The sequence below is a fragment of the Buteo buteo genome, chromosome 27, assembly GCF_964188355.1.
Source record: "Buteo buteo chromosome 27, bButBut1.hap1.1, whole genome shotgun sequence".
In the NCBI taxonomy this organism is placed as follows: Eukaryota; Metazoa; Chordata; class Aves; order Accipitriformes; family Accipitridae; genus Buteo; species Buteo buteo.
In genome coordinates, this window is record NC_134197.1 from 572604 (window position 1) to 585130 (window position 12527).

The 12527-nt window shown below is 54.9% G+C and overlaps 1 protein-coding gene across 1 annotated transcript in view; it reads right to left on the reverse strand.

Moving 5' to 3' along the window:
• Positions 1–1518, reverse strand: part of HS3ST4 (heparan sulfate-glucosamine 3-sulfotransferase 4) — a 65513-nt gene extending 63995 nt beyond the window's left edge. The window contains exon 1 of the mRNA XM_075058364.1: positions 860–1518. Coding sequence (XP_074914465.1) covers positions 860–1518 — 659 coding nt within the window. The remainder of the gene's footprint in view (positions 1–859) is intronic.
• Positions 1519–12527: the final 11009 nt, after the last annotated feature.

A 12527-nucleotide genomic window follows, 5' to 3' on the forward strand; every position in this document is an offset into this window, starting at 1 on the left:
CAGCTACCATACTAAGTGCAATAAAATGACAGAACTTTGTCAGCTTAGCCACAGAATATTTCTTATGAAGAAACTAGTATGGGTTGCTTTTAACGTCAGAACTACTGGTAATTTGCAAGTTCCACTGATGTACTGCATTTTTTTGGGGGGGGGGGAGACCCTGAGCCCTCACAATTCATTGATTTGCTAAAGCTGCCAGGGCACTTAACACTTCATTCCCGCAGCCCAGTATTTTCTAATAATCAGGACTTCCAGCATAAGATTCCTTTGAAATGTTACCCTACGTCAGACAACAACATTTAGAGACTTCTTCACGAATAGAATTAGATCTTGTCAATGGGAGAAACTTTCTGACGTGGAACTTGTTGAATAAGGAGTAGATCTTATTTGTGAAGTGCACCCTGCAGCTTGTGTGAAAGCAGGCATCCTTCTTCACTTCAAAGCCCCTAGCATCACCTGGAATAACTTACAATCTTGTTTATTTCAGTAGTTACTGACCTATTTAGACGCGTTTTACGCCAAGCGCAGCTGAACCGCTGCGGTCTGCTCAGGCGCTCTCTGCACGGGGGTGACAGAACGGGGATGTTTTTACGCGTTGTCTGCCTCCCCCCCCCCCCCGACCGCCGCGTTTTGAATCACCGCAGCTCTCAGGCGAGGCACCCACGCGATCGCCCGGCCTGCCCTGACAGCGCGGCTCGGCTGTCGGGCTCCGCACCCGCCGCGGCCCCACGCCGCGGTCGCGGCCCCACGCCGCCGTCCGGGGCCCCGGCCCCCGCCGCCCGGCCACCCCCCGGCGGGGGGCACCGGGGACCCGCCGCCCCGGCGCGCACCCTCCCGCCGCGGTCCGCGCCCTCCTCACCTGTACCACTCCAGCCCCTTCTCGTAGTTCCTGTCGAAGAAGTGGGGCTCGGTGCCCACGGCGCGCACGTCGGGGTGCGCCCGGATGGCCTCCAGCAGCGCCCGCGTCCCCCCCTTCTTCACCCCGATGATGAGGGCTTGCGGCAGCCGCTTCTCCCCGTAGTCCGGCGTGGTGCTGCCGCCGCCGCCGCCGCGGCTCCCCGGGCTGCCGGCCCGGCTCAGCTCCTCGTCCGTGGTGCTCGACTCCTGCGGGTCCCTCTCGAAGGCTCCGCTCTGCGCCGTGATCACCTCCCCGGGGGCCAGCGGCGTCCGCGGCCAGGCGCCCGCCGCCCCTTCCCGGCTGCCGTTGGAGGCCCGCGTCGGAGCCGCGGAGGGGGCCGGGGCGCCGGAGCCGCTGCCCGGCGGGCTGGCGGGGGAGCGCGGGGCCGCCGGCGCCGCCGTGCCGGGGAGCGCGGCGGGGGAGCGCGGGGCCCCGGGGGCCGCCGTGCCGGGGAGGGCGGCGGGGGAGCGCAGGGCGCCCGGGCCGGCGCCCCCCCCCATGAGGCTGTAGCACAGGTAGGTGAGGCAGAGGGAGAGGCTGCACATGCAGAGGAGCTTCCGCGCCGGGGGCACCTTAGAGCCGCGCCCGCCCGGCACCCCCGGCTGGGCGGGGGGGGACATGGCTGCTCCCCGCTCCTCGCCCCGGGCACCGGGCGCACATGGTGTCAGCCGCCGCCCGGCCGCCCCAGCCGCATGGGGCGCCGCTGCCCTCCCGCCCCGCCGCCGCCGCCGCCGCCGCCGGTGGGGGGGAGCCCCGCATGGCACGGTCGCCGCCGGCCCCCGCCGGGCACCGGGGCGCCTGGGCTCAGCGCGGCTGCGCTCCGCTGCCGCCCCGGCGCCGCCGGCTCCGCACTGTTGCCGCCCGAGTTGCCGCCGCTAAACTTTGTGCCGGGTGGGAGGCGGGAGCGCGCTCCCGGCGCGGGGAGGGCCCGCCCCCGCCGCCGCCGCCGCCGCCGCCGCCGAGAGCGCGGGGAGCGCGCCGGGCCCCGCCGAGCGCCGCGCCGGGCGGAGCGGGGCAGCGGCGGGGCGGCCCCGCGGGAGGCGCCGGGGAGAGCTCGGAGCCCCGGCGGGGGCAGCAGCGGCCCCCCGGCCGCCCCGCTGCTCCCCAGACCCACCCGCTGGGCCGCAGCCGGGCGCCGGGAGGGCACGGGCCCCCAAGGGCGGGCGGCAGCGCCGGCCGTCCTCTACCGGTCCTTCTCCTTTCCCTCAGCAGGAATCACCGTGCCGCAGCTCCTTGACCCCTTGTCCCGACCTGCTCCCCTCCGCCTGCCCCAAAGGGCTGTGTTGTCACCCTCTCGCCCCGCTGCCCCCGGCCCGCAGCTCCTGCCCGGATCCTGCGGCTCCCCAGAGAGGAACATCCAGAGGGGTCCTCTGGGATGGCCCCGTGCAGCAGGGCCGAGGTCCCCTGGCTCTGGCCCTCTGAGGATCTGGAGCAGAGTGGATAGGCGTCGCAGGAGAGGTGGCAGACCCTGGGCAGGGGCCGGCAGTAGCTTCTTTGCCGGTACAGTGGAGCTAAGGGCCATTTGGGGCGAGGAGGGTTCATAGTTTAGGTGCCAGGAGCTGCACTAGTAGGTGAGGCCAATTACACCCTCGCATGCTGCTCTTCCAGGAACTCTGTCCCCAGCCGTGGTGGAGCAGGCTGGGGCTGAGAGACTCCCTCCTCACAGCTTTTCTGGAGCAGCCACCACCTCTCCCCAGCTCCACATTTTGGCACTTCCCACCTCCAGTTCTCAGCTTTGGCTTTAGCAAGGATTTTGTGAGGGAAAGAAATGCTTTAGCATCTCTCAGCTTCCTCCTCTCCCTCACTCTGGGGTCTGCCAGGAGTGTCTCCCTCATAAGTGTTGTCCTGTGGCATTGGGGCACGTCACACAGCTCTTGGCATCCTGGCCACCATGGTCCCCCTCAGCAGAACAGGGCTGGCATTGCCATGGTACAGAGATGAATTGAGGAACACAGTCATTTCCTAAAGCCCTCACAAGTGAAGGAGCAGCAACCCAACCTTTTGCACCTGAACTGCTACCCCCAAACCACCCGCGCTATCTGAATGCTGCACATCGCCCAAACACCCAGCACCAGATCCAGGTGGCAAAAGCTGCAGAGCAGCTGCACGTTAACACATACAAGGGCCACAGCTGGGCTTCTGAGCAAGCGCTGGAAAAATTCAGAGTACATTTACAGCCCCGCGTGGCTGTGAGTGCTGGGTACCTCATCCTGCCCGCAAGCAGGAGGAGTGTTTGGAGGCAGTGAACCTTCTCCACTAGCCTCTGCTTTGGGAAACTGCAGAGCTGTGCATCCCATCAAGCAGAGGTGCTCTGGGCAAGGGCTGGATGGGAGAGAGCTGGCGGAGCTCCCTCGTGCTCCTTCAGCTGACGAGCCATGGCCTAGATTTTACAGGGGAAGTCCAGGGATTGCTTCAAATCTTGCTGTTACTGTGTGCAGCTCAGTGGGGAGCATAGAATCATAGAATGGTTTGGGTTGGAAGGGACCTTTACAGGTCATCTAGTCCAACCCTCCTGCAATGAGCACGGACATCTTCAACTAGATCAGGTTGCTCAGAGCCCCGTCCAACCTGACCTGGAATGTTTCCAGGGATGGGGCATCGACCACCTCTCTGGGCAACCTGTGCCAGTGTCTTGCCACCCTCACAGTAAAGAATTTCTTCCTTATATCTAGTCTACCCTCTTCTAGTTTAAAACCATTACCCCTTGTCCTATTGCTACAGGCCCTACTAAAAACTTTGTCCTCATCTTTCTTATGAGCCCCCTTTAAGTACTGAAAGGCCACAATAAGGTCTCCCTGGAGCCTTCTCTTCTCCAGGCTGAACAACCCCAACTCTCAGCCTTTCTTCATAGCAGAGGTGTTCCAGCCCTCTGATCATCTTTGTGTCCCTCCTCTGGACCTGCTCCAACAGGTCCATGTCTTTCTTGTGCTGAGGACCCCAGAGCTGGATGCGGTACTGCAGGTGGGGTCTCACTAGAGCGGAGTAAAGGGGCAGAATCCCCTCCCTTGACCTGCTGGCCACGCTGCTTTTGATGCAGCCCAGGATAGGGTTGGCTTTCTGGGCTGCAAATGCACGTTGCTGGGTCGTGTTCTGCTTTTCATCCACCAGTACCCCCAAGCCCTTCTCGGCAGGGCTGCTCTCAATCCCTTCATCCCCCAGCCTGTATTGATAGCAGGGGTTGCCCCAACCCAGGTGCGGGACCTTGCACTTGGCCTTGTTGAACCTCATGAGGTTCACATGGGCCCACTTCTTGAGCTTGTCCTGGTCCCTCTGGATGGCATCCCGTTCCTCAGGCGTGTCAGCTGCACCACTCAGCTTGGTGTCATCTGCAGACTTCTGAGGGTGTGCTCAATCCCACTATGTCACTGATGAAGGTATTAAACAGTGCTGGTCCTAATACGGACCGCTGAGGGACAGCACTTGTCACCAGCCTCCATCTGGACATTGACCTGTTGACCGCTACCCTCTGGAGACAACCATCCAACCAATTCCTCATCCACCAAACAGTCCACCCATCAAATCCATATCTTGCCATTTAGAGAGAAGGATGTTGTGGGGGACCGTGTCAAAGGCCTTACAGAAGTCCAGATAGGCAACATCCGTAGCTCTTCCCTTGTCCGCTGATGTAGTCACTCCAACATAGAAGGCCACTAGGTTGGTCAGGCAGGACTTGCCCTTGGTGAAGCCATGCTGGCTGGCTGGAATCACCTCCCTGTCCTCCATGTGCCTTGGCATAGCTTCTAGGAGGATCTGTTCCATGATCTTCCCAGGCACAGAGGTGAGGCTGACAGGTTGTAGTTCCCAGTGTCCTCCTCTCTACCCTTTTTAAAAATGGGTGTAATGTTTCCCTTTTTCCAGTCACCAGGGACTTCACCTGACTGCCATGACTTTTCAAATATAATGGATAGTGGCTTGGCAACTACATCGGCCAATTCCCTCAGGACTCTGGGATGTGTCTTGTCAGGTCTCATAGACTTCTGCATGTTCAGGTTCCTCAGGTGGTCAATGAACCTGATCTTCTCTTGCAGTGGGAGAGACTTTGCTCCCCCAGTCCCCATCCTGCAGTCCATCCACTCAAGAGGTGTGGGAAGAGAGACTGCCAGTGAAGACTGAGGCAAAAATGTTGTTGAGAACATCAGCCTTCTCCCCATCCCTTGTTACCAGTTTGCCAGTCTTGGTCATCAGGACGGGTACGCTTTCTTTGACCTTCCTTTTCTGGCTGGCATACCTGTAGAAGCCCTTCTTATTATTCTTTGCATCCCTTGCCAAGTTCAGCTCCAGCTGTGCCTTGGCCTTCCTGACCCCATCCCTACACAATCAGGTGACATCCCTATACTCTTCCCAGGATCCCTGTCCCTGCTTCCACTGCCTGTGCATTTCCTTCTTGCCCTTTAGTTTGACCAGCACATCTCGACTCAGCCATGCTGGTCTCCTGCCTTCTTTTCCTGATTTCTTACACCTGGGGATTGAGAGCTCTTGTGCTCTATGGAAAGCATCCTTAAAGATCTGCCAGCTCTGTTCTGCTCCCTTGTCCCTGAGGGCAGCTTCCCAGGGGGTCCTATTGACTAACTCCTTGAAGAGCTGGAATTTTGCTTTCCTAAAATTCAGGGTCCTGACTTTGCTCTTCACCTGCCCCATATCCCTCAGGACGGCAAACTCCACCAGAGCAACATGCCATTGGAGTCTCAACTATGCTTGGTCTCATGGCAAAAGCAACATTTGAAAAAAAAAAATTAAGTGCCAATATTAACTAGATACCCAGAGCTGAGAAAAATATTCATTGAAAAAGAGGAAGAGCACAGACTTTTCCCATAATGAACAAAAGCTCAATGCTGCTCTCAGCTGGACATGTGTTCTCTCTGTGCAGCTACAGTTCCGATAGAGATTATTCCTTCATAATATATTTTTTATGGTACACATGAGACCTCTGAAATGCAGTGTCTTGTGTCCTGTAAATCATTTCCTGTAACTCGTAGATTCCTTTTCAACTGCATTACGGTAATGTGAACGTTAAGGGACTAACTTGAACTGACAGAAGCAAAGCCTCGCATCCCTCACTCACGGCTTCCTGCCCCGGTGCTCAAGGGAGGCTGTACAGCCTGTGGCCAGGCAGCAGGCGCTTGGCCTGGGGGTGTTCCCTAGAGCTCTGCGGAGCCCACAGAAAGGTTGCTGCAAATTTAGCAATCAGACTTGAACCTTAAACGAAAATCCCAAGTAGGTGCAGTTTGGGTCATGGTGGGGAGGAGCACATGCTGCAGGACTGGGGACAGACTGACATTCTTGGGAAGCCCTGAGCACAGTGGGTTTGCTCTGCTGCCCTGCTTAGCTCATACGTATGTCCTTTCACATAATTGTTTTAATATGTATCGATCTACCTTGAGAAACATGAATCCTCTTCATACACGGAGATAACATTTATTGCAAATTGGAGAACCCACAGCGAGTCTGCTGGCATCAACAAGCCTGCTCTAGAGTTTCCCAACATCACACCAAACAAAAAAATTGTTTCAGTTCCACAAATATAAGATAAACCTCAAAACAGACACCATTTAATGAAGAGTCACAGTGCTTTGGTCTTCCTTATACCGGGCACACATCTAAACCGCAGTGCTTAGCAAAATGGCCTCGTTTGACATCCTTGTGTCTCTTCCCCTATGATGTGCTGCACAGAAGACTAATAGGATTTGCAGGCAAATCATACATAACTGAAAGACTATTTCTTCTAGGGCATCAGCTTCCAGCCCAGAGGAAATTTTACAACCAGAATGTAAAGCCCTCTAAAACAAATGGTTTAGCCTTAAATGCCTGCTGCCTGGGCTCTGACTCTTTTTATTCATCATAAAATGTGTATTTCTCCTGTATGGATGTCAAACCCATCCATGAGCAGATCGGAGTGTTATCCAAGTGTCTGGTGGTGTTCAGCCTGTAGATGAATAGGAGCTGATGGAGTGGAACACTTTATTTGACAGTTCTGCTTTTAAAGGCTTATGTATTTACACTGCCTACCTGCACACTTCTATTCACTTTAATTAGCAGTAAGAGTGCTTCCCAAGCATTCAGTAAGTGTCAGTCTAGCGAGGCCAACTGATGCTGTTAGCCTGTGTGGGAATTGCTAGGATAGGTCAGTCTGGTGGATCATCTAGTTCATGCCCCAGATCTTGGCAGGGATCAAGACCAGTTGCTTTGGAGAAAGGTGGAAGAACTCTGTAGTGGGCAGCCATGGAGCAGCCTCCCCTCAGATGCAGTTTCTGCTAAGTACCCATCATTCAGTGTGACTTGTGGCTGTCCCAGCCTGGGGGACATGCCTGTGATGCTCTCATCTCCAAAGGGACAGCAGCGCTGAGATTTGTGCCAAAATCTTGGTTATGGGGATGTGTGACAATAAGTCATAGCAGGCAGCTGGGACCCCTTCCCTGCACCAGCTGGTAGGGCCTGACTCTGCACATGAAAGGCTCTAATTAGAGCTGGTTTTCCCACATAATAGACTGGAAAGCCCTTTCTGAGATGTTGCTGCACCTCCAAGCAGCACAAGGGTCTCTCATGCCTGGTTGGGACCGTGCAAAGGCTGGTGGCCTGGCTTGTGAAGGGGAAGCAGAACTCTGCTCCGAGGCAGGGACAGGTGAGGGTTGGCTCATTCGCTGTTTAGACATGGGAACGTCCATCGTTCTCATCATCACCTCTGTTCCAGGAACATAAACTGGGAGAGGAACAGGGGCAGAGCCAGACTCCAAGGACAACCTCCTGACTGAAGAGCCCATCTGAGGGGACCTAGGCATATTTAGCCAAGCGAGAGGAGGGCTGGGGAGCATGTCCCTGCTCTTGAAATGCACAAGCAGATGAGCACCAAAGAAGGAGGAAAATGGCCTCAGAAAATAGGCAGTGCTGGCGCGAAACCAAAGAGGTATGAATTGGCACAAATACATTTTGGCTGGAAATCAGATGGTTTCTAACTGCAGGAGAAATGTTGTTTGGGAACAGATTCCTGAGAGAAGTACTGGGGGCAAAGCATGCAATTAGTTTTAAGATTGAGTTTGAAATGGACTTTATAACATGGTTGCCAGCAATTGCAGGGGAATGGGATTTGATGGCCCAAGCTGTCCCTTCCAGTTCTACGCTCCTGTTGTGATTCACAAGCACCAGTCTGAGAAGATGACCTCTGACAGGAAAGGGCTCTTTAATCTATCAAAGGCTTAACAAGACCCATTGACGGGAAGCTGGAATTAGACACATCTGAGTGAAATGAGAAGTGTGTTTTAACAGGGACGGTAATTGCCTTTTGCAATAATTTGTGAATGAATATGGCAGGTTACTTCTCTTGGAAGGCTTTACGCTGGTGACCTGAAGTCTTTTGAAAGAAATGGTCCTCCTGGACCAAGATGTAAGCTGGGGATGTGGTCCCTGTGCGAAAGTCTCTGGCCTGTGAATCTCTACATGCTGCTATCCCAATTATTGCTTCTGCTAAGAAGTAAGCTTCCAGAGATTATCACCTTTATTTCCTGACTTTTACAAACACTAGAAATATATTTTTCAGAAAACTTCAGAGCTTAACCTCCCATAATTCCTCCTCATTATTTACTTGTCATCAGAAGCAGTGAAACACCTTGAAAAGAGGTAGATTAAGTCACACAGTGCTCTACCTCTTTCAGGAAATTAATGAAGTTTGTAAATATATACTGAATAGAAAATAAACAGTAAAAATGCAATGACATTGAAACTCTAGTCCAAGAAGGCACTCAAGATGTTTTGCCATGGCATTCCACGCTGTCAAAACATTTTCCCACTCATGGAAACAGCTTCAAGTTTAGAATAAGTGTTTGTTCTGATTGCATTTAGTAGTGGCTCCTGTGACCTAAACTATACAGCCTAGGAACCTACATCCATCTTCCTTGCCTAAAATTAACAAAAGGTGGAAGAAGAGCATCTGTGGGCAAGCTGCTCAGAAACCAACCCCCCTGTTTCACTGATGCATTGTTCACAGTTGCTATAAAAAAGGGAACAGCTCTTAGACTTGGAAAAGTGTATGTGCCGCAAATATGTTGTGGTACGTGATTTATACAGTGAATAGTCCTGAAAACATAGCCCGAGGGAAAGGCATTCAGTCTGAGAGGTGCATGCTGGCAGAGGCAATAGAAGAGGTTAGATAAGGGGCAGTCACGGGTGACACAGGCATAGGAATGAACTAGATGGTCCCTCAAGGCCCCACCAGCCCTTAAAATCTGTTTCTGTACCCTCCGCGTGGCCAAAGATCGTAAAGGCCCCTGGCTCCCGCCATATGAGCAATGGGAGAGGTTGTGGCAAACGCTGGGGGAAGCAACGGCTTCTGGGCTCTGTTGTTTCTGCTGTCACTGTTTTGATAAGCCAGCCCTTAGGAAAGCTGTGAAAAGATTGAAGCCAGGAATTTTCCTTCCATTGCTGAACACCTGAATTACATATCTGCTCCCTCTAATCCTCCCCGTGCTTGCAGGGCTGGGGCTCTGCCTCCTCCCCCTCGCTTTTCCTACAAGCAGCCTGCTGCTGACCTGGATCCGTGCGGCACTATGGGGAGAGCCAGCCTTGCTTCTCCTCAGCAAGGAGCCTGTCTGCGGGAGATGCGGATGGAGAATCATGAAGGCTGTGGCCAGCACGCTCACAGCAAGCCCAGCCTGGGGCTGCCGGCACCCCCAGAGACATGGCCCCAAGCGGCGAGGCTTCCCAGGGCTCAGCCTGAGGAGTGTCCCGCTAAGGGGGGCTGCACATCGAGGTCGTGCCATGGCCAGAGGCTCAGACCTCCCACTGCTCCTGAGCAACCTGCTCCCACTCTGCGAGTGAGTTATTGCTCAGGGCCGAAGCCTCCAGTTCCCCTCACAGCTGCCCTCGGTCTCACTGGTAAGCATGGGAGCTGGCTGCTCTCCCGGTAGGAAGGGTATTGCGGGACCTATCCCATCTGTCATGTACTTACTCAGTGGAAGTGGGTGAGTGGCTCTATCTGCACATTATCAGGAGATAATCTCCTGTTCTAATCTCGGCTCTTGCAGAATGAGGACCAGGGCTTGCAAAGCAAGCCCTTCGCTGATGGCGTGACAGGATGACATGGCAAAGCCACGCTGAACACAGTGTTAGCTGGCTGCCTCCATCCTGTGCTGAAGTTGTGATGATGGTAGGAAAGGGGAAGGCAGCAGCTGCGGAGAAGAAGCCACCTCATATTTGTAAGGTGGCTGCGTACATTATCGCTTGGCTACAGAAGGGGAAACCGAGGCAGGGAGGGAGGAAGAGATCCACCTGTGGTCACAAAGTGACTTTGATCCCAGTCTTGGGAGGCACATTGTCCGTATCCCAGCCCTGCTGCGGCTGCAGCATAGCCCTGCTGCGCGTCGGCGCTCGGGGCCGGAGGCTCGCGGAGGCTGGAGGCTCGCGGAGGCTGGAGGCTCGCAGAGGCTGGTAGCACATCACAGAGACCTGGCCCCGGCTGCCGACGCTGCAGCTCTGCGGACGGGGCTGCCTCCAGGGCGGCGTGAGCTGCGCACGTCTCCGGCCGCTGACGTGGACTGCAACGCTGCTGGCTGCGGTGAGCTCATTCTGAGCCATCGTGACATGATGCAGCCAGCCAGCCGAGGATGAGAGATTAGCAGGACAGCCAGGAGACCGCCTGGCCTCTCCACCTCGCCATCGCTGCTGGTGCCCTGCTCTCGTGGTGCTGGAAGAGTGTCTACAGCACTGGGGCGAATCCTGAACTGGGAAGGAGTGGGACGTACCTGCCAAACAGCGCAGAGCCCAGGGCCGTGGATACGGCTCATCCGCACCACGGCCTGCTGCCGGCTTTGCATCAGGAGGCCGGATTAGAAATGTTTTGCCGACATACACCGTGCTTTCTAAAATGCCCTTCACCGGCTGCATGGTCCACTGCAGGAGAAGAAGGAATGCACCGGCTGGGCGGCTTCCTTGCCCGAGGAGTGTGCTGGGCCACTGTGCTGCAGCCTTGCAGAGCATCACCCCCTCCGATGCAGGACATCTCCTGCGCTTGCTCATGGGCCAGGGATGACTGTCTATGGCGAGATGCCATTGAATCAGCACAGTCGTGCCAGCCTCCCAGCTCCACCTCGGGTAGCTGGCTCACACCGAGCTCCGAGGTGCTCCTCATGTGTTACCATAGCAATCGCATAGGCTGCCTGGAGAGGGAACGGCCAGCCCAGCCTCTGCAGCCCCGTGTCCAAGGAGGTGCAGCTCCCCCGAGCCCCAGCCCAGAGCCCTACCAGCCGAAATGCTTTCTCTCTCCATCGCACACTGATGCTTGGGCCGTGGAGCAAAGACATTGTCACCTCACTCATTTCATCCCTTCTCTGCAGAAGACCTTCTGGTAGCCAGCAGTGATGCCAGTTTAAACTGTTAAACTAGAGCGGACAAACCTGTACCGGCACCAGAACCTGATTCTGCGTCATAACCTGCAGCTCCCCTGCGCTGCCCCAGACACGGCTCAGCACCTGATGTCTCTGATCTCATAGCGCAGGATAGCCACAGAGACCTTATGGCATCTGTGGCTCATCGCTGCGTGGCTCAGCCCTGGCAGTAGTGAGTGCTCAGCCGGGAGGGCTTTCACCCTACTGCCATGGTACAGTGTTGCCTCCCCGAATCAGCACCAGGTTTTACAGGGACCCAGCAATGAGGCTTCCCAGGACCTGCCCGTTATCTACTGCCCTTCGCTGGCAGGAGCAATGCCCAGTGTGAGTCTTTGTAAATCATCCGTTCTTACTCATCCTTTCCCTTCCCTACATGGTTCTTCCTCCCCTCCTCACTTGCCACTCAGCCAAGCCTTGCCAATTTCAGTCATTTAATCTCTGCTCATTAGATGGATCCTCCACCTCCCTCATCATTTCTGTAGCTCTTCTGTGAGCTGCCTAATTTATCACTCTCTGCCTGGTAACGAGGTACCCAGCATGTTCCCTCTAAGATTTATTCTTCAGAAACACCCATGCCACCTACTCTGCGGGGCTCTGCTCTCTTGACTGCTTAGGGAGTCTTTCTTTTAGGATTTTGAATTATTTTACTTGGGATTGAAATAGAATTAATAAATGATCATGACTGTTCATTTACTATATTTTAATACCACATCTGCCTTCCTTGGTTCTGGTATCTTCTATAGTCTAGAAAAAGAAACCTCTGCTGATGTATCCCTAACTGCTGTGACACAAATAATACCTGAATTTCAAGTGGGGAAATGAACTATGCTCCACGCCTTATACGACCAACTAGACAGCGGGCTCTGAGCAAGATAGCAGTTAATGTTGTCCGGGATGGCATTTAGTGAAGTCTGAAGTAATTTCTTCTCTATCAAAAATGAGAAGTTTTTGTTCTCTCATGTTAGAAATATTGTTGAGATGTTAAATTTTACAACCCTGCCTGTTGTTTCATCATCATCCATCTACCAGCTAGCTGCTGGTGTGGGATCAGAGCGTCACCTGGCCAGCAGCACCGCAGACAGCCCAAGACCTCCCGGGAGCCGGCTGCGGCACAGACCCAGTTCCTACTACCCCTCCTTCACCGGCTGCAAACCAAGGAGGGTCACCGCCTGCCACAGAAGAGTGAGGTGACATTGCCAGTGTTTGCCAAAATTGGCAGTGGGATGCAATCCTCCCCCCCACCAGAACATCCCGCA